Consider the following 21980-nt stretch of genomic DNA (forward strand, 5'->3'; position numbering starts at 1 on the left):
TATTGTCAAATCATTGTTGTCAGTGAACAGAAATTAGGTGTTCTTATGGCTTGTGCTTAACAAAAGCTAAGCATTCATTTATTTTAAATTTTTGCCTTGATCAAAACTTTTAGTAGAATAAAATGTGTTTAAGAATCCTCTTTCCTAGGTAAAACTATTAAACAAGTGAAACCCAAATATGCTTAAGCAAGAAAAAAGTGTGAGAAGCAGCAGCTTACTCCGTGGAGTCAGGGAGAAATAGATTTATGTCCACCTCCATGTGTTCTGGTCTCAGCTTTGCAACTAACTAGCATTGTAATCTTGGGTAAAAAAAAAAAAAGAAACACAACTCTTACAGTTAAGATTCAGTTTCATTTTCTGTAAAATAAAGGAATTGGATGAAATAATCTCTTAAGAAATCTATCAGTTCCAAGATGCTTACACTTCTGCCATAATTCTGACTACCCTCTGCTCCTACCACCTTAGATTCTATCCCTAGGAAATTGAGCTCTATATCATCTCTCCATTCTCCAATTTTGAGCTTGTCCTTAGACATTGTCTTCACCATTTGCCCCATTTCTTTCGTATCTAGCCTTAATCACTGACAGAGAATTGCATCAATCAAACTGAGACTCATTAAAGACTTTAGCTTAAAAAGTCCAAGGTCTCCCATTGTCTCCAGGGCCATCTTTAGTCATCCTGTTCTGTATCTGACATTGGACCAAATGGCTTTGGAGGGGAAAGTGAGGCAGATGACCTCGCCCAGCCTCCCCTCACTGAAATCCAATTAACTTGTGTGTCATGGAATCATCTCCCTGATGTCATGGTTCTCTTCAAGAAGATGAGCAAACAACCATAACAAGAAGAATGTAAGCATCTCAAGGGCAGAGATTATTTCATTCTCATATTTTATGCACTTGGATCCACAGCATTTAGCTCAATGCCTGGAACATCATCAATAATTTCTCATCTATCTCAATGCATTATCCATTTATTGAAAGATATGAACTTAATTTAATGATATGTATGTTGACTTTACAACATAAGCCTGTAAGATTTTTTTTTGTTGTTGTTGAAAGATAAAATGTTAATTCAGCAACTAGGAAATGATAAAAGTATATAATGAAAGAGAATTGCTGAAACATTCATTTCCTTCTTTTTGTATTGTTTTTATACATACCCTATGAACATATCCAACAATAGAACTCTTCCCTCCATTCCAAGGATGTGAAACTCTGCTGTTATGTAACTTAAAACTGAGTACAAAGTCATTCTATGCTTGCTCCAAAGATTTCTGTAGCAAATTAGGATGGTAACTTCTTTATTTAACATTTTGTTTCATTTTCTTGCAGATTCTGTTCCTCTGAAGAAGTCTTACTAGCATGCTGGGTTTTAGTTGTTCTTAAATTATCTTTGACCTCAAGGTCTTTTCAAGTTATTTGCAAATTATAGAGAAAAAAAAAATCTTTCCTTCTGAGTTACACAAAACAAGTTAGAATCAGTTCAAATTTTCTCCAAACAATTTTCTCTGGGGTTGAAAATAGGTTTGGATTTATTTCACTTTTAAGGGTTTCTTGCTTCTTCTCATCGCCACTCTCTACCCTCATCAAATTTCCCAGAAAAGAAAAACAGAAATTTGCATGCTAATAGTCATTGACAAGTTACTTAAGTTTCATAACAAATCTTCCAAACTCTGTGAAAATCAGTCTCTGGATATTTTTACTAATCATTCCAGGGGCTCAGAAAATCTACTAATTTTCTATTAATTCTAATAATAGTAACATCTGTTGAATCTCATGGAGTCAGTCACAAAAATTAAAGAAAATAAGTTTGAAATGATCAAACAGTACAGTTATTATCTGAAATGGACTCAATTTAGATATTTTGGACATTTATCTAAGTTCAAAATAATGCTATTAAAAGGTAGGGTATCCTGTGAGATGAACTTCACAGCTCTTTAATTAACTTTCAATATTGTCTGTTGGTGAGGCAGGAAAATAACGTGTCATCTTGCTTAAAATAATAATTTGTATAAATGTTTTTATTATTGGGGGCAAGGATTTCAGAAAAAAAAACTAGCTCCTTGTTCTTTTGTTATTGTTATTTTTTGGTAATAGTTCACTTGTTACTGTTTCATTATCCTATGACCTACTCCATACATGGTTTTGTATAATCAAAAAGACTAACAAACTGGTATTTTCTAGATTTTGAAAATGCCTATATTAAATTACTTATAAGTACTCTTAAAAAGAATGAGATATATTTTAGGAAATGAAAAAAAATAGTAATACTGCTCCCACTTCCAAAAACCTCATCCTCTTATCTTTCAAGGCTGTTGGCAACATAATCATGAAAAGATTTTCTTTTAATTGGGTGTTTCTGGCTGTCAAGTAGACTTTTTTAGCTCACTTAAACAGTTCATCTCCCTGAACAGAGATGATAATGAATTTCCTTTTGTTAATGAAGGCTACTATTTGTATAACATCACATAGCAAGAGTATGTGTTGGTAAATGTTTAACAATCAGATTTCTAGAAAAAAATGAAAGTTATACTTTTAGGTGTAATGTTTTATTAACATTTTTTCCATCACTTTTTAAAATCTAGAATATCAACAAAACAATCAAATCCAGTTTGTATGTTCATCATTTTCCAAGTCAAACTGAAATTTAACACTTGCACTATCTTCAGCTAATATATGAGCTAGCTCAGTCATACTCTTGCCTATTGTTTTATTTATAAAGATGTGTATTATTGCAAAAAAAATTGAAAATCTCTAGAAGCTGCAAGATTTAGGATTTTCAGTCAAATGACACATTGACATTTTGACCTGATTTCTAAGCTTCTGATTTCAGGATTTGGTTAGCCTATGCTTGTGAACAGCTGTCAAAGCTGACCTCAGATCTTCAAACTCTACTTTTCTTCTTTTTTTAGTTTCTATGGTTTATTGAAATGGTGATGCTAATAGAGGTCAGAGTGCTCTTGCCCTCAGCACACGACTTGTGAGACTCTCAAGATTACCATTTTGTAGCAGCACATCGTCCTTTGGGTAATAAAAGTTCAACTCAGAGATCCTTATGTTATATTCCTTCAACATCAGTCATTTTCAGATGCTATTTGCTAACTGATACTAATACATATTCCATAGATCCCTGTTTTAGTTATTAACATTAAGTTCTATAGAACAAAACCATTTCCATGTTCCAACTCAGATGTAAGGCAGCTTTACTTTGCTGATCTGGTTTCAATAACCGACCAATTTTCTTATACCAAAAAATTCCCTCTAACAGATATATTTCACCAGAATCGGTGGATACAAGTATAAATTTCTGTAATAAAGACTTTTCTATTTTGATGTCTATGATTTATGTTTTACGATATTTGATGAAGGTATAAAGCTACTTTTAAAAAACACTGACAATTTGGGTATAAGGTTTATTCATGTTGAAGTCTACAGAATCTAAGTTCCTGGAGGGGAGGAACTTCTTCATTTCTGTATTTGTTTTGGCAGCAGAGGCTAGTGGGTAGAGAGCAGGCCTCAGTTTCAAGATCTACCTCTGAGGGTGTGTTACCTTGGGAAAAGTCTTAATTTCTTGGTGCTCCAGGCAAATTACAAAAAAGGAATAAATTACAGTAAAATTGACAATCGCATTTAGCCTCTGCTTGAAGACTGTGTGTCCATGTGGGCCCCCAAATCTCCTGAGATATTTTTGCATTACTCTCATGGAATGTTGGCAGCCAAGTAGCACAATGGACAAAGCTCTGGCTCTGAACTCAGGGAGACTCTGACCAGGGCCAAGGACAAGTGTAACCTTTCCTTTTCATGACAATTCTTTAAATGTATGAAAACAGTTCTCATGGCTTCTTCACTACTTCAGGCTAAATATCTTTCCTTATTTCAACTAATTTTTATGTTATGACAGTAAGGTCATTCACCATCCTGGTTACTTTTCTCTTGCATGTACTCTGGTTTAGCAATGTCAATCCTAAAATGTAGCTCCTAGAACTAGAATACAACAATATCCCAGAAATCATCTGATCAGGGCTGAGCGTTTTTTAGATGCTGTGACCCTTTTAGAAGCAGCAAGATGATGCTGAACATTGAGCCTGAAGATCTAAGCTGAAATCTACCCTCAGATATTTATTAGAGGTGTGATCCTGGATAAATCACTTAAAATATGACTGCCTTACTTTCCAAAGCTGTAAAATGGGTAAATTAGCACTTATCGTCTAAGATTATTGTGATGGTCAATACTTACAATGTACTTAATGTATAGTACCTGGCACATGGTAGGTATTTTAAAAATAATTCTTTCCCCTCTACCCCTGATGAAACCTAACATAATAGTTTTTTTTTTCTTTTTGGTTGCCATATCACACTGTTGCTTCATATTCAATAGTCCTCTGATACCTCAGATCTTTTTTCAGAAAAAAGATTTTCTAGCCAAAACATCCTCAACTTTGTACTTGTGAAACTGATTTAAAAAACAACTAAAGAAAGATTTTATATTTTTCTTAGGAAATTTTATCTCCTTAGGTGTGGTCCAATGTTCCAGACTGTGGAAATAAATTTTGGATCCCAAATCTGTCATCCAATGAGTTAGCAACCTCTCCTAGCTTGGTGGCATCTGCACATTTGGTAAACATTTATTCAAGCTTTTATTTAAGTAAATGAGAAAAATATTAAACAACCCTTTAGGGTAGAGTAAAATAACTTCCTAGGAATAATGCCATGCTTTGTACTTTGTATATAACAATGTGTTCTTTACAAAAGAATTCCAACATAACTAATTTTTATATCTTGTCAAGCTGCATAAAGTTAGTTTTTTTTGGCTATGGTGTCTTTTTTTTTTTTTTTAAAGGGGTAACATTTTAAAATTTATTTTAGTTTTTGATTTGTTGAAGAAGTTAAAATAAAATAAGATAAAATACTCAAGATTTTTTATATCTCTATGGTCTTTGGGAGAAATAGTCACTCCTCTCTCTCTCTCTGTACGTATGTACTGTATGTATGTATATATATACACACACATATATGTGGATAACACATATATTATCAACAGACTGAAAGATAATTAACTTTGTGGTTTTTCTGACACCCCAAACATGAATTAGGTCATTCAATTGCCTTCTTATAGTCATTTTTAATGAAAACTGTTTCCATATGCTGACATCTTAATCATAAAAGGTTATCATCATCATCATCATCATTGATAATAATAAGCTTCTATTTATGTAGATTTTTAAGGCTTACAAAACACTTCCTATCTATTTTCTCATTCATATTCATTGTAGCCCTATAAAATAGGTACTACAGGAATTATTATTTCTATTATCCAGATAAACAAATGGAGGTACAGAGAGATTACATGATCTTCCTATGTTCATATAGCTTCTAAGTTGGATTGGATTGTTTTTTGACTATCATATTATCTTCTCTAGTGAATCAAAGAACCAGTAGGATTAGGAATATTTTATAGCCAAGGCAAAATCTGTTAATTTGTTGATGACCACCAGATCAATAGCCACTATGCTGGAAGAAAGGTTAGAAATGCAGCTGTCCCAAGGCACTGGAAGATCAGAGGGGACTTTGGGCTTGGCTGGAAGGTCAGGGCTGGCCAGGCTCAGGTCTCCTGGACTCAGGCAGGGCAGCCCTTTATCTTCAGAAGTAGCTGAGTAAGAAGAGGGCATTTGGCAATAGTGATAAGATCCTCAGGGATGGTAGCCTGGGGTCAGACACAGAAGTGGGGCTAGCAGAGGACTGGAAGCCATAAGGATGGACTGCTAGAGAAACAAATATTCCCTCACTGTCCTGTTAACTAACCCTTTTTGTGGCTCTTTGTTTCATATATGCAAAAGTTCTTTTAAAATTTGTCATTCCAAGATTAGTTGATCAGCGGAATAGATTAGGTTCAAGGGATAAAACAGTCAACAAATATAGCAACCTAGTCTTTGACAAACCCAAAGATCCCAGCTTTTGGGATAAGAACTTACTGTTTGATAAAAATTGCTGGGAAAATTGGAAACTAATATGGCAGAAACTAGGCATTGATCCATACTTAACGCCATACACCAAGATAAGGTCAAAATGGGTTCATAAAGAATGAAATTATTAATAAATTAGAGGAACATAGGATAGTTTACCTCTCAGACCTGTGGAAGGGGAAGGTCTTTATGACCAAAGCAGAACTAGAGATCATTACTGATCACAAAATAGAAAATTTCGATTATACCAAACTGAAAAGTTTTTGTACAAACAAAACTAATGCAGACAAGATTAGAAGGGAAGCAATAAACTGGGAAAATATTTTTACAGTCAAAGGTTCTGATAAAGGCCTCATTTCCAAAATATATAGAGAATTAACTCTAATTTATAAAAAATCAAGCCATTCTCCAATTGAAAAATGGTCAAAGGATATGAACAGACAATTCTCAGATGAAGAAATTGAAACTATTTCTAGTCATATGAAAAGATGCTCCAACTCATTATTAATTAGAGAAATGCAAATTAAGACAACTCTAAGATACCACTACACACCTGTCAGATTGGCTAAGATGACAGGAAAAAATAATGATGATTGTTGGAGGGGATGCGGGAAAACTGGGACATTGATGCATTGTTGGTGGAGTTGTGAACGAATCCAACCATTTTGGAGAGTAGTTTGGAACTATGCTCAAAAAGTTATCAAACTGTGCATACCCTTTGATCCAGCAGTGTTACTACTGGGATTATATCCCAAAGAGATTATAAAGAAGGGAAAGGGACCTGTATGTGCACGAATGTTTGTGGCAGCCCTTTTTGTAGTGGCTAGAAACTGGAAACTGAATGGATGTCCATCAGTTGGAGAATGGCTGAATAAATTGTGGTATATGAAAATTATGGAATATTACTGTTCTGTAAGAAATGACCAACAGGATAATTTCAGAAAGGCCTGGAGAGACTTACACGAACTGATGCTGAGTGAAATGAGCAGGACCAGGAGATCATTATATACTTCAACAACAATACTAGATGATGACCAGTTCTGATGGATCAGGCCATCCTCAGCAACGAGATCAACCAAATCATTTCTAATGGAGCAGTAATGAACTGAACTAGCTACGCCCAGAAAAAGAACTCTGGGAGATGACTAAAAACCATTACATTGAATTCCCAATCCCTATATTTATGCACACCTGCATTTTTGATTTCCTTCACAAGCTAATTGTACAATATTTCAGAGTCTGATTCTTTTTCTACAGCAAAATAACGTTTTGGTCAGGTATACTTATTGTGTATCTAATTTATATTTTAATATATTTAACATCTACTGGTCATCCTGCTATCTAGGGAAGGGGGTGGGGGGGGGTAAGAGGTGAAAAATTGGAACAAGAGGTTTGGCAATTGTTAATGCTGTAAAGTTACCCATGTATATATCCTGTAAATAAAAGGCTATTAAATTAAAAAAATAAAATAAAATAAAATAAAATTTGTCATTCCTAAATAAGTTAACCAGTGCTAAAGAAACATTTGTAATGACTCTGATTCTTAATTATCCCATGAAAACTCAGAGAGCTATATATTACTTTGATGGGTCTATGATCTCACTAATATATTCCTTTAACAATATAGATTGTATACATCCATACTTTATGCCTTACTAGAATCCAGAAAATGTTACATGATATAAAGGAAAGTCCCCCACTAGAAATTGGGTGGTCTTTTGGGAAGAATTTATAGATGAGCATGGATGAGAATGTGTACACAGGATGAGAATGTTTGGATTTTGTCACCATAAATCAGTAAGAGTGGAATGCATATTTCTCATAATCTTCCATCATCCTTTGCTGTAAGATTTTATAAACCAGTCTATATCACATTCTGATGTTTCCCTTCATTGCTCTTGCTTGGCTAGGAGATCAATAGTTTGTAGCTTAGGCAATTTCTGTACTAATTTGGTCTGATGGTTAGGTGATTGTTTTACATTAGAGAGGAAATGGTAATAGTCTTTACTGATGGCAGTTCTTTTTATCTATTTCCTAATTTTCAATGTCAATAGCTTGTTTAAATGGACCAGGTTGACACCGCTTAAATTGCATAACATATCTTTTCATTTTTATTCTTATGTTTAGCTTAGTATTGATTTTGATTTTTGTTCTAACACAGAAAGCTTATTTAGAAATACATTGCACATTGAAAACCAGTTATTTCCTTTCTACTAGGATACAACCATTTCATTTTTTGATGATTTTTTTTTTGACATTCTCTTCCCTCAACTCTTTTTTAAAGAAAGTATTAGTGACATAGAAACATCAGGCTTCTGTACAGTTTATAAAACTTTGTCCCTCTTGTTTCTTGTACCTGAAGCATATTTTCCAACAAATATTCTTTGTCTCGCCCTATTACCTTCCCCTCTCATCCTATCACTAAATCTTTCTTATCACCTTTACACTGGAGTCACTATTTATAACTTAATTTGAGGAGGAGCATTTATAATGTTTTTTATAGAATTTCTCTACCTCATTATTTTCTGCAAAAGATGGTGGTATATAACCAACAATTACTGTTGAAGAGATAAATATACTTTCTAGAACAAAATTGTCTTTTCTGGTAAATTATCAATTCAAATAAAGTCATGAAAGACTTAATTTTCCTTGTGTATATATGTACATGAATCTGGAAGGCTATTTGACTTTATGAAAAAAAGAGGGAAGTCTTATAATTTGTTATAGAGAGAGTTTTCCATAAAGCTAATATATAACTTTGGTAATTATATTTTATGTAAAATACTGTAGTGATAGGGCATATTTCTTAGAAGAAAATCACTGTTAAATACTGTGAGAAACAATAATTGGTTTTCATTAAAGATTTATGCAGGGGGTCATACATAAAATAAATTCTTAATGTAGATTCTAAACTGTACCCATATAGGCATTTATAGGAGGTAGAAAAAGAAAGGGAAGGAGAGAGGAAGGAGAGAGAGCAAGAGAAAGAGGAAGAAAAAGGGAGAGAGGGAGGACGAGAGAGAGAGAGAAAAAAGGGAGGAGAGAGAAGAGAGAGAGAGAGAAAGGGGGGTCAAAGAGATTAAATGGATCAAGCCAAGGGTCACCTAGTAAGGCCATATAGCAAGTGCCAGAGATGAAATTGGAGGCTGGGTCTCTTGAATTGAGTCTTCCTAAAAGTAGACAAAACTTCATGAAATATAAATTAAGTACATTTTGCCAACTTCAGATGATGATAAACTCTGTATTTTGTTGTTAAGGATAGTCTAGTTGAACCTTTGTAGGAAGATTCAGAAAGTAGGATTTTTTTCTGAATTTATAGCTTCAAATACTTGAAATACAAGATATTTCTAAAAATTCTGATGTGAGCAGAACCAAGAGAACATTGTACACAGTAACAATAAAATTACGTGATGGTCAATTGTGATGGACTTGGCTCTTTTCAACAATGTGGTGACTCAAGGCAATTCCAATAGACTTGGTATGGGAAATGCCAATCAAATCCAGAGAGAGCACTATGGAGACTGAATGTTTATGGAAGGATGGCATTTTTACTTTTGCTGTTGTTTGTTTGCTTGTTTTCTTGGTTTTTTTTTTTTTTTTTCTTTTTGATCTGATTTTTTTTTTTTTTTTGCACAACACAACAAATATGGAAATGTATTTAGAAGAATTGTACATATTTAATCTATGTGGGGAGAAGGGAGATAAAGGATTGAAGGAGGAAAATTTGGAACAAAAAATTTTACAAAAATGAATGTTGAAAACTTCTTTACGTGTATTTGGAAAAATGAAAATACTATTTTAAAAAATCCTGAAATTTGGGGGTTTCAAGGGGGAGAGGAACAGAGTAGAAAGGAGGATGATAATTTCAGGCTTGCTCTAAAAAGTATAATTTATCAGGGGACTTAATAGAATGCTTCACTTGCCTCTCAACTATTCTATGAATTTGCTGTTACCAGCTTTCTTGATCAAGAGAAGTCTTCCTGTGTCTCTCCCTTCCTCTCCTGACAATCATTCCTCTTCCCAGACAGTGACAAGGACAAACAAACTGCTCAGAGGCACTGTGACAAATGAAGGCAACCCCGGAGACGGGGTTCTTCTGCAACAACCCTGCTAGCATTCTGTGTACTCATTAGGCAGCAATAAATTATTGCAGAGGCCAAACCCCTGCTTCCTTGACTGCAGAAGAGCATAGAGGCCACACAGACCCAAGCTCTGCAAGGCAAGATTATGTGTTCATAAAGCACATTCCAGGCTGTCAGAACATTTTTAAAAATTAAGTGACTTTTTGAAAACAGTTCAGAGCTGGGAAAAAAAAGGGGGGGGGAAAGAAAATGGGAAAATAAGCACACCCTGATAAACCTGAGGTTAAGTGTACAGTACAGATTGAAATTCACTGGACCAATAGTTTTCAAATTGTTTTGACAAAACCCCAGAGGCATCTCCAGGGATTTCTACAAATAGAATGAAATCCTGGTGGATATGTTCAGTTTGTGTCAGTCCCAGCAGCTCATACCTACACTGAATCTAAGATGTAAGAAACTTTGTAGAAAAGGCTCCACAATTTTGAAGTAGTTGTTATAGGCTGCAGTTTATAGAGCTTAGGCAAGAGATCCTTCTTTTAACCATTCTAGAGGGACTTTAAAACGGTTGCAGCTTTAGTCTTGCGTCTCTGATTAATGGGGTCTCAGAAGAAATACAGGCAGGGAAAAGGAGAGAAAGCAATTATGACCCCTATGAATCAGTCAGCTTATAAGTATTGTAAAGTCTGAGAGAAAACAAGGTTATGAGAGTTCAGAGATACCACCAAGTGAAATGGTGCGTGTTGTTTAGACTATTTGGTGCTGTGAAGGATGAGCCAGGAGGAGGGTGAGTGATGGAGTGATTTTTATTTAAAGCTTTATTATGCTGAATTTCCTATTTCTGTACCCAAATCTTAAGCCCCAACACAGTATTACTGTTGTTGCTATTTAATAGATCATTTAGAAACTGTCTCTGAACCTTGAAATGAAAGAATGAGCCCTGCTGACCTCAGAAAATTCAATAAACAGACTCAGAGGTATAATGTATATCTTTGAATTGAATCTTAATTCCATTAAGAACATTTACAACACAACATCTAGGATAGGATGCAGTGATGTTGCTGAAAGATACTGCTAAGCAATTTCTTTTAACCCCACTGCCTGATGTACAGTGTTGATGAAGCTGATTTTATAATTAAAATTTGCAGCTTTCCTAAAGTTATTAAGCAAATTTTATTAATGTATCCCATAAGTATTCAAGTGATGAATATTGTTAACAAACTTATAACTGAGTTCTAAATTGTGGGAAAGGAGAAGGAAGAAGTGAGGTAGGCATCTAGGTTATTCCTTTTTATCAATAAGATCTCCATTTGTAGTAACAATTCTTTTGAGACCAAGATCCATTTGTTAATGGAAAGGAAATTCACTATAATATATAAATGGGAAAAAAGTAGTTGAGAGGGTCCAGATTACTTGTAACCATATTGTGTTCAGTCAGAGCAAAGTCATCCTTTTAAGTGGAGAGAAAGTGGTGATGGTGGTTATTTTTTAAATCAATCCCAGAACACAAAGCTTTGAAACTATCTTCTCCTGCACTGATATAAGGTGTGGTTTCCCATCCATTCTCATACTAAATAGAGATGTATAGGATCTATCTGTGGCATATAGCATTGGAAGACTTAAGACAGAGCACTGGGTAGAGCTTAGGCTATTAAGTCTTGAATCTCAAAGCAACAAATGATGGCACATAATAAAAGTATAGAATGCTCAACAGTCAATTGAAGCTACAGCTAAGCTCATATCTTCATTCAAAATTTATGGCAGTAAATGCATTATTCTAAATATAAACAATACAAAGAAGGAAAGTAATTCCTGCAAACTTACCTGGAAAAATCTCCCTTTGCTTCCTGAAACAAAGAACATATATAAATATCAGTATAATAATTACATTGCTAGCTTCAGAACTCAAAACTTTTTTTTTTCACTTTCTGGTTTTTCCATCAGACTAACTCAATTCCAAAATGCAAAGTATTTATAAAAAAGTAATCTACTCTATTATTCTATCAAGGCAAAGAATCATAAACCAAGACCAAGCATAGTTGTACACAGCTGTAATCTCATCTACTTAGAAGGTACAGAATCTTTTGTACTTGGGAGCCACAGGAGACTATGCAAATCTAGTGTTTATTCTAAATTTGGCATCTTTATGGTTGGCCCCTGGGAAGGAGGTAGGGTAATCTGATGGATTACCCAAGGAGGAATAAATTGGCTCAGGTAAGGACCTTGCTTCTGGGCTCATCTGTAATAGGACTGGGTCTATAACTAGTCTAAGTAACCTGGAGATTCAGCCTTTAGAATAAGAACAGCAAAAGAATCATAAGCAGAGGGCAAAAGGAGCTGTTTTTCATTTGGAAGGAACATATAACACTGAGCTAGAGAAGGTCATACATGGGAGAAAACAATAAGGGAATGGGCAACTTTGAGGTCTGTAGGGTCAATTTGGCCCAGTGTCCCTGATAAATCTGGTTTCACTTGGATTATTCTTAAATTAATGGCTGCTGGGGAGACTGGGTCAGTATTTTCTCAAGGATGCATAGGTGCTTAGAAGGAAATCCACATTAGCTATTTCTCTCAGACCACTCCAAAATCTTGACCCTGCTCCACAGTGGATCCACACTGTTTGTGTAGGTTCACTACTATTTCCCCTCGTTTCCCCTGGGTAACAGGAGCAGGGGATGTGTCAGGACCAGCTCTGTCTTTATAGATAGAGCAAGATCCACCTGTTCCTTTGTTCCTCTCTCTATATAACATTTTGCTTGTACCACAATTATTTTTGCACCTATCTTATCTCTCCTACCAGAACACAAGCTTCTTGTAGGGATATCCTCTTATTTATCCTTGCATTCTCTTCAGTAACCAATTCTAAGTCTTCTAGATATATATTAGGCACTCAATCAATATTTATTTAAATAAATGAATTTGCTTTAATACACCTTCCTACTGTTGCATCTAATGTTCTGTGATGCAGTTTTCCCTTTTGTCATATGCTAAAGGTCTGTTTCTTGTCACTCCAGAAGGGGTGAAATAATTCTGTTTAGCTTTTATTAGTTGCTTAATTTGCTTGGAGGGATAAATCCAGAGCAAAGTAACTGAATGACACATACACTATCAATTTTTCCTGGCTCAGATTTTGCACAAAGTTTTCCTTAATAAAGACCTGATCTCTAGGACTGGGTGAGTAGGGTTTAATTCATTAACTGGAAGCTTTGATAGATTCCATGTGCCTAATATCCTTCCTTGAATTTGGCTGGAAGCAGTTAAGGAGACAATTAATCAGTGGTTGCAAGTCATAGCATTCTGACCATGTTTGCACGCGTATTTGCTAATTACTTAAATGATTTATTGTGTTTTTCCCCTTTATATATTGTCAGTAGATTATTTTTAGTTTGGGTTTTCATGGTGAGTTGCTTGTTTGGGATACTCATTTACCCTAAGAGCTGATAATTACGGCAATGTGATTTAAATTAATTTATTATGACCCTCTTGCTATTCTTTCTCTGTGTATTTGGGGAATAGAGAGTAGGGGTTGTGACTCAGAAAATCTCTTCACTAAAAGAGAAGATAGGCAGGTCCAAACCATAAATCCTTCTTTGGGGTGCAATTCCCCAATAAGTCTATCAAGTTCTTAACCATATCCCTTTTCCAATTAACGCACATAGTCTTAAAATATAGAAATGAGGTTATTTCTTACCTGTAAAATATAGGAAGCTAATTCAAATACCACTTCACTGTCAACCTCAATAAGTTCCTATAAAGAAAGAAAAACACACAAAAAAAGTCATTTGGTTATTTTTTTTCAGCAAGATGCTTCTGTAATTTCCAAAACTTTTATAAAATATCTATGAAGTAACCTTAAATGAATTATTTGAACAACTAAATTAAAAAACAAACAAACAATTTTATATGGAACTACCACATTTAGACTTACACCTCAGTCTGAGATCCTACAGAGAAAGCAGAAAAAGTAATGAAGAAAATGCATTTGGAAAGAGTAGTTGAACTAAACTATATTCATACAGAAGTGATCCAAGTTGGAGAAAACACAATTTTGAAAGCATTGATCTAGCTACATAGAAAGGATAATAGATATTTAGAAAAAACCCAGCAAAAAGCTGAGAGACTATCAATAACTACTGATCGAAATTCTTTCTTTATTTCCATGAAATCTTCCAAAACATTTTTACTGATACATACATACACACACACATATATACACATACATACACACATATGCATATTATATACATACATACATATATATATATTATATATATGTATGTATATATATATATATATATATATATATATATATACACACACATACATATATATGTATGGCATAGTAGATAGAGAGCTGGACCTGGAAAAAAGAAGACTCTTATTCCATAGTTCAAATCTAGCCTCAGACATGTACTCAAACAAATCTTGTTTGCCTCAGTTTCCTTATCTGTAAGATGAGTTAGAGATGAAATAGCAAACCACTTTTGTATCTTTGCCCAGAAAACCCCAAATGGGGTGATAAAGAGCCAGTTATGACTGAAAAACCACAAATTATAAAAGCATCTCTAAAAATGTATTTCTTATAAATAGTTAATAAAAAAAATAACTAAAGGATATTATGTCCAGTACTATATCCAATCTCTATGTTTATAGTTTACTATTTTTAAAAAATGTGAGCATTTAGTAAAATTTCATCTACTGTTTTTGAACTGAGTTTTGTTGCTTAACGCTTCTTTGTATCTTTTAGTGACTGTGATTATTGTTGTTTTACCATTGCTTTCTTCATTCTGCATCAATTCATATATCTTCTCACAAAACTATTAATTTTTCCTAAGCATCAATCCTTATAACTTCATAATATTCTGTTACATTTATATACCATTATTTCTTTGCCTATTCCTAAATAGTTGGGTACAATGTGTTTCCAGATTCATATTATTACAAATAGCATTATTATGAATATTTTTATACAGATGAGTCATTTCTTTCTTTCATTAATCTCCTTGGGGTATAAAACCAGTAGTGGATTCAATAGTTCAAAGAATATGAATAAATCTAAAGTTTTTCTTGCACAAATACTAGTTGCCTTCACAATAGTTGGCTAGTGCACTCTACCAATAGTGAATTTGTGTCTCTTTTCAAAGTTACAATTACATTGAATTTTCCCTCCCCAATATTTTACAATCTTTGCCAATGGTTTTGTTTTGTTTTGTATTGCTTTGTGGGGAGGTTAAGTGACATCTTGGAGTTATTTTTATTTGCATTTCTTTTACTGATTCTGAACTTTTAAAATATAATTGCTGATATCTCATGCTTGAAAACTACTTATATCCACTCATATCTTTTAGCCACTTATTGTGGAATGGGTCTTCAACTTATAGACTTGTGTCAATTCTCTAAAGATTTTGTATGCCAAGTTTTATTTAGAGATTGTAAATGATTTTTTTCCAATCTAAATCTTTTCTTTTTATTTTAATTGCTCTGAATTTATGTGTGAAAACTTTTTGTACATCATAGGATTAAAAATATATGTTTTGTCTTTTAATATTTTCTACTCCTTACCTTATTAAGAATTCTTCTCACTTCCACAGTTGTTAGAGATAAAACATTTCATTCTTCTCTAGCATTTTAATGATGGTACTTTTTATATGCAAGTCTTTTAATTCATTCAATTTTATTATATTATATTTTGGTCTAAACCCATTTTCCATCAAATTGCTATCTAAGTTTCCTTGCAGTTCTTGTTAAATGGAATTCCTCCCCCACTATTTTGAAGTATCAAACACTAAACTGCTGTGTCCATTTACTTGTAGATGCTTACCTTGTCTGGTCCACAAATCTACTTTTTTATTATTTTTAAAAATTCATTAATAGCTGCTTTGAAAAATGCTTGCTTTCTAATAAAATATGAGATTCAGTACTTTGTATTTTATATTATTTCTCTTGGCATTCTTCATATTTTATTTCCCAACATGAATTATGGCTAACTGTTCTTATTCCCAAATTTTCAGTGCTACCTCCCACTTACTTCTTTCTATTCAATTCTGAGCCAGTTCATTAGCCATCTCCAGTTTCTATTCAATGTTTATCTTCTGAGAGATCTACTACCTATCATGGTTTTAAGAGTAAAAAGTCTTCATCTAACTAGCACCATATTATCTACAAAATATTAAAGACCTTGGCTTCTATGGGGAATCCTTCTTAGATTTTAACTCTACCCTAGATATTTTCTATGACCACAGCAAAGAGTTTTTGTGAACATGTCTTCAAGCTTTGTGTCTTATTTAATACCAAAAAAATCAGAAGAATGTTGAATGAACTTATCTTTGTAATTGTAATTGTGACCATTAAAGAATCTTGTGATTTTAATGTATGAATGGAAAACAATGTATTAGAGAAGACTCTTTAAGGTAGCATTTTATGCTACAAATAAAATAATAAGTTTTTAAAATTATCAACAAAAAGACACAATAGAATCTCATATTTTCTGAATTCTTCAATTAATTATAAGATTGAAAAGACATTCTCTGCGGTAGAATGTCATTTGAAAAGGACTAATCTTTTTTTTTAATCAAGAATTGCTTTTAATGTCTGCACACTTCTTGCTGAACTGTTCAGCAGCTTATGCTGCTATGAATCATATACTCTCATCGTCTCTTAAGAATTACAATTGTAGGTCACCCAAGGGCCACTGGAGAGGTGCATGATGGGGGCAAACAGGCTGGAATATATTAAAGAAATCAAAGTGATATATGATTGAGGAGAGAGGTAAGCTGGTAATATAGCATGAGAAAGGAACAATGGAAAGACAGCTTGTATGTTCCGTTGTTACCCACTTAATGTCAGATCTAGAAGAAGACCCCAGAACACTAGTTATTCCATTAAAGGAAGATTCCAGGGGTATGTAGACAAGAAGCATAAAGAACGACATGTGAATGGGTTGTAATCTGAACTGTTGGAGGGAGTACACATATGGATAAGATACACATAAGATACAGATATCTAAGTATTTCCTTGACAATTTGATGGTATAGTATAAAATCTGTAGGATACCTTGGCTAGTATTGTCAATTTTATAATATTGACAGACAGGAAAATTAGATATATTTTTAATGGTTTAGGTTTTTATTTGTAAAAAACAAAATTTTGTAATTGTTCTGATGTTCCCTGCCTATGTCTGGTTAGGTCCACTCCCATGCATATGATTCTTATTTGAAATAGCATTCCCTTTGGAGTTATTTTTCCTGTTCTTTTTTTAAAATTAGAAATACAAATAAATGCTGGTGATTTATCAAACAGGAACCTTGCCTCACACTTTAGTAAGAAAAAATAGGCCAAATTCAGTGTTTCTTCTTTTTCCCTTCTCAAAATTTCACAACCTTTTGACAGCATTCTTTCCTCTTCCCACTGTCTTCTCCTTTCCAGGAGTTTCTGATGAAGAAGTTGTCCTTTCTATAAAACCATACATACCCTTTGATCCAGTAGTACCACTACTAGGTCTGTGTCCCAAGGAAATCATAAAGAAGAAAAGAACCCATAAGTGCAAAAATGTTTGTAGGAGCTCTTTTTGTGGTGGAAAATTAGAAATAAGTAGATGCCTATCAATTGGGGAATGGCTGAATAATTTGTGGTGTGTGAAAGAAATGGAATATTATTGTTCTGTAAAAAATGATGAACAAGCTGATTTTAGAAAGGCCCAGAAAGATTTACATGAAGTGATGCTGAATGAAACAAGCAGAACTAAGAATACATTGTACACAGTAACAGCAAGATTGTGGGATGACCAACTATGAAAGACTTGATCCTTCTCAGTGATTCAGTGATCCAAGGCAATCCTATAAACTTTGGATGGAAAATGCCATCTGCACCCAGAGAGAGAAGTATGAACACTAAATGTAAATCAACACATACTATGTTCACTTTTTTTCTTTTTCTTCTGTTTTTACTCTTATGGCTTTTCTCTTTTGTTCTGATTTTTCTCTCCCAACATGATTCATGAGGAAATTTTTTTTAAAAAGAGAAAGAGAAATATACATGCATAACCAACCAAATAAATAAATAAGTTTAAAAAAAGAAGTTGCCCTTTTCTCCTTATCGAATACTATCTTCTCTGGTACTGCCTAGTCTATTACTTTCACAACCATCTCCTGTGCTCTCTCAGTCTTCAATCTCTTCCTATCTTATTCTTTAACTACTGCCTACAAACATGTCCAAATCTCTGACATCCCTTAAAAAATCTCTTATTAGATTCTCAAAATAGTATTCTATATCTCTTCTTCCTTTCTCAGCCAAACTGGAAAGGAAATATTTTAATATATCTTCCCTCCCTATGATATAGTGGAAAGTCTCAAAAGTCAAAGGATAAGGATTCAAATTCTGCCTCTGAGATCTGTGTAAGTCATTTTAGCCTGTCTGAGTCTCAATTTCTTCATGGTAAAATAAGGTTCTAGCTGTTTCCTTCCATTTGAGTATCTTAAGAAGATTCTGAAGATCACCTGGCAGGATGATATACCAGATACTGAAGTCCTTTCTCAACCTAAACTGCCAAATATTCAAGAGAAATATGCAGAGAGTGCAGCTCCATTGTTTGAATGCCAAATATAAGCTTGTCAAAAAGACTATTTTGTAGAGAACTCACACAGGGAAAGTGCTCATAAGGTGGTCAAAAAAAGCAATATAAGGTCAGAAAAAGATCTCTTTCAAGAACTTTAGAATTGATTGCATGACATGGGAGACTCTGGCATAGGACCTTCTAAGCATTGTGTGCTCTTATCAGAGAAGGTGCTGTGCTCTGTAAGCAAAGCAGAATTGGCCCCTAGCCCACAAGAAATGTGAATGTGCAGATTTAGAGAATCCCCAAATGCTCACCTCAATTATTTTGTGCCTGACTCGTGGTAGAACATCCTGAGCTTGTGTTGGTGGCCACACTATAACTTGACTAACATATTAATATCATTTTGGTCCTCTTTGAGAAGGAAGAACTCTCTTTCCTCCTCTCTTCCTCCTTCCCTCTCTCTTTTCCTTCCTCCTTCTCCTTTCCTCTCTCCCTCTCCCTTCCTCTCTCCTTCCTTCTCTCTACCTATTACCTCTATTTGAGATAGGTAATATGCAGGCATTTTGTTATGTTCAGTAATTTTCAATTGTATCTGACTCCTTGTGGCCCTATTTGGGGTTTTCTTGGCAAAGATATTGGAATGAGTCACCATTTTGCTCTCCAGTCCATTTTACAGATGAGGCAAACACACTTAAGTACCATGTCCAGAGCCACGCAGCTATAAGTGTCAACGCAGGAAAATTTCCGGCTCAGCACTGTAACACCAGCTGACCCATGCAACCATTACTATCTCTAACATGTAGAAAAATCAATAGAGAAATTAGAGAAACTAAGTGACTCGCCCACATGGCACAGTCCTGACTCAAATCTAGGTCTCTTGGCTCCTGGGTGCAGTCCTCTGACTCCACTGATTTGTCAATATATTAATGAAACAGGCATAAACTGAAGTCTACATTTAGGAATTATCTGATTTGCATGTTAATTTGTTAACTAGAATGACAGGATCAGTAGCATGAGTTGGCAGATTAAAAATACTCAAGTGATTTTTGGCTACCTCTTCTAGTACATATGATGAGAAAATCAATGGCCCCCTTGTATTCTGTCTTAGTCACACTACATCTGGATTACAGTGCTGAATTCTGAGAGCCATTTTGGGAATGATATTGATAAGCAAAAATGCATTTAGAGAAATTGGCTAGGATGGTGAGAGCTCTAGAAGCCATGCAAAATGATTGGTTGAAGGATTTGAGTACATTTAACTGAAGAAGGACTGAATAAGATTATTATCTTCAATTATTTGAAAGGCCATTATGTGAAAAAAAAAGACTGGGTTGTTCTATTTGATCTCCAAAAGAAGAATTAGGAACAAAGCAATGGGTAGAAGATTTCTGGGAGGAGATTTGGGCTTAATCTAAGGGAAAAAATTCTTAGTAGAGCTCTTCATAGGGAACTAAGTACTTTTTAGCAGGTACTGATTTCCCTCTCATTAATGGTCTTCAAGATGAGACTGAGTAATCACTTGTAGAGGGATTCCTAATTAAGTGAGAATTAGACTACATGGTCTCTGACATCCTTCCCAGTTCTGAGATTTGTAAGAAATTGTCCATTTTTCACTATAGAATCATATGTTTGGATTTTATAAATTCAATGTCAGTTTATGAATTGGCAAGTTTTTTTTTTTCTCCTAGTATCAATACAAGTGCATGAAGAGGGCTTTTATGGAAGGAAGGTCATATTAAGTAAGTTAATGAGTCACTTTCTGTCTTGGGTATTTTTCCTTGAAAATAACAACAGTAATATTTGTCACTGACTGCTTTGGAGGACTGGGATAAGAAAATTAATGGTAGTACATGGAAGAATCAACATCAATAACTCCTTATACTTTAGACAGTGTTTTATGGATGTTGTAATTGATATATGATGCCAGTGGGTTGAAATGGAGAGGAATGCCTGCAATCCTAGTCTCAGGGCTCTCTGGTACAACCAGAATGTAAATCATTTAACAATCTACAAATGATTTAACCAAAATGTCAACAAGGAGCTGCAAAAAGAAATCATTTCTATTTCCACTGTTGTCACTTCCATTCCCACGAACAGGCTGGATGAGAAAATCCATACGTGATAGCATGTATATTTGTATTTGCATATCTTCTCTCACATATTTACCCCCAGCTTGCACTTAATGTCCTCTGCAAGGCTAATGTTTAACATGAGATTGAAGAGTAAGCCAAATACCAGAAAGTAGTGTCTTGAAATATGAAGCCACCTTTCATTTCATGATTTTCTCTTACCTGAATTTTCACCTTGTCTAGAATCATAGTGGAGCAAGAGAGGAAAGGAGGAATTTTCTTCTAATTTAGTTTATATGGAACATTAGACAACTGTTTGGCCAAATAGTGAACATGAGCATATGGATGGAAATTAGCTGTGTCAGGTACATTATGGACAGCTGTCCATGATGATGATGGGCAGCACATTCAAATGTACAGAAATAATTCTAAACTTCACTCTGGGCAGTATTTTTCTACTTGTTTCCAAACAGGGTCATTAGCAGATCAGACACTCATAGAAAACTTGGTTGATTTGATTGCCTGCTTTTTTATGTATCTTTCCACACATTAGTGAAACTGGGAATAAACAGTGAGGAGAAAGAGAAGTAACAGGCAAGGACGTTGCAGAAACCTGAAACGTTGATACATAAGGGGGTAAATAGTATAGTATCATTATTGGTAGGGAAAGGACAGTTTCATGTCACAGCGGATAGAGTTCTGGGCCTGGAGTCAAGAAATCATGAATTCAAATTTGGCCTCAGACACTTAGTAGCTGGGTGATCCTGACAAATAATTTAAAGAAGGAAAAGACAAACTTCCCCGTATCTTTGCCATGAAAAACTCAAATAGGATCATGAAGAATAATAAAACTGAAAAAAAAAATGAACAACAACAACATTGCTAGGGATAGGGAAAGGATTGGACCTACTTTCAATGAAGGCATTTCTTTTATCAGTTTAAGGTGGAACCTTTGTTGTAACTAGAGTCCTTGAGAGCACTTAGGGGTTAAGTGACTTGCCCATGTTTACAAAACCGACATGTTGGATGTAAGGCTTGAACTCTGACCTCCTTGACTCTGAGGTTAGCCATCTTTTCATGATGCTCTATTGCTTCTTGTTACTATTAATACTTTTGTTGTTCAGTAGTTCAGTCAGCCCTTTGTGACCTCATTGGGTTTTTCTTGGCAAAGATGGTAATCTCCAGATTATTTCATAAATGAGGAAACCAAGGTAAACAGGATTAAATGACACAACCAGTAAGTGTCTGAGTCTGGATTTGAACTCACACACATGAGTCTTCTGACTCCAGGTCCGGTGCTCTGCGCACTATGGCAC

The 21980-nt window shown here is 34.5% G+C and overlaps 1 protein-coding gene across 1 annotated transcript in view; it reads right to left on the reverse strand.

Moving 5' to 3' along the window:
- Positions 1-21980, reverse strand: part of FRMD4A (FERM domain containing 4A) — a 367656-nt gene that overhangs the window by 114398 nt on the left and 231278 nt on the right. The window contains exons 6-7 of the mRNA XM_031940653.1: positions 13733-13789; positions 11866-11888 (exon numbers count right to left, since the gene is read on the reverse strand). Coding sequence (XP_031796513.1) covers positions 11866-11888; positions 13733-13789 — 80 coding nt within the window. The remainder of the gene's footprint in view (positions 1-11865; positions 11889-13732; positions 13790-21980) is intronic.

Source organism: Sarcophilus harrisii, chromosome 5 (genome assembly GCF_902635505.1).
Source record: "Sarcophilus harrisii chromosome 5, mSarHar1.11, whole genome shotgun sequence".
In the NCBI taxonomy this organism is placed as follows: domain Eukaryota; kingdom Metazoa; phylum Chordata; class Mammalia; order Dasyuromorphia; family Dasyuridae; genus Sarcophilus; species Sarcophilus harrisii.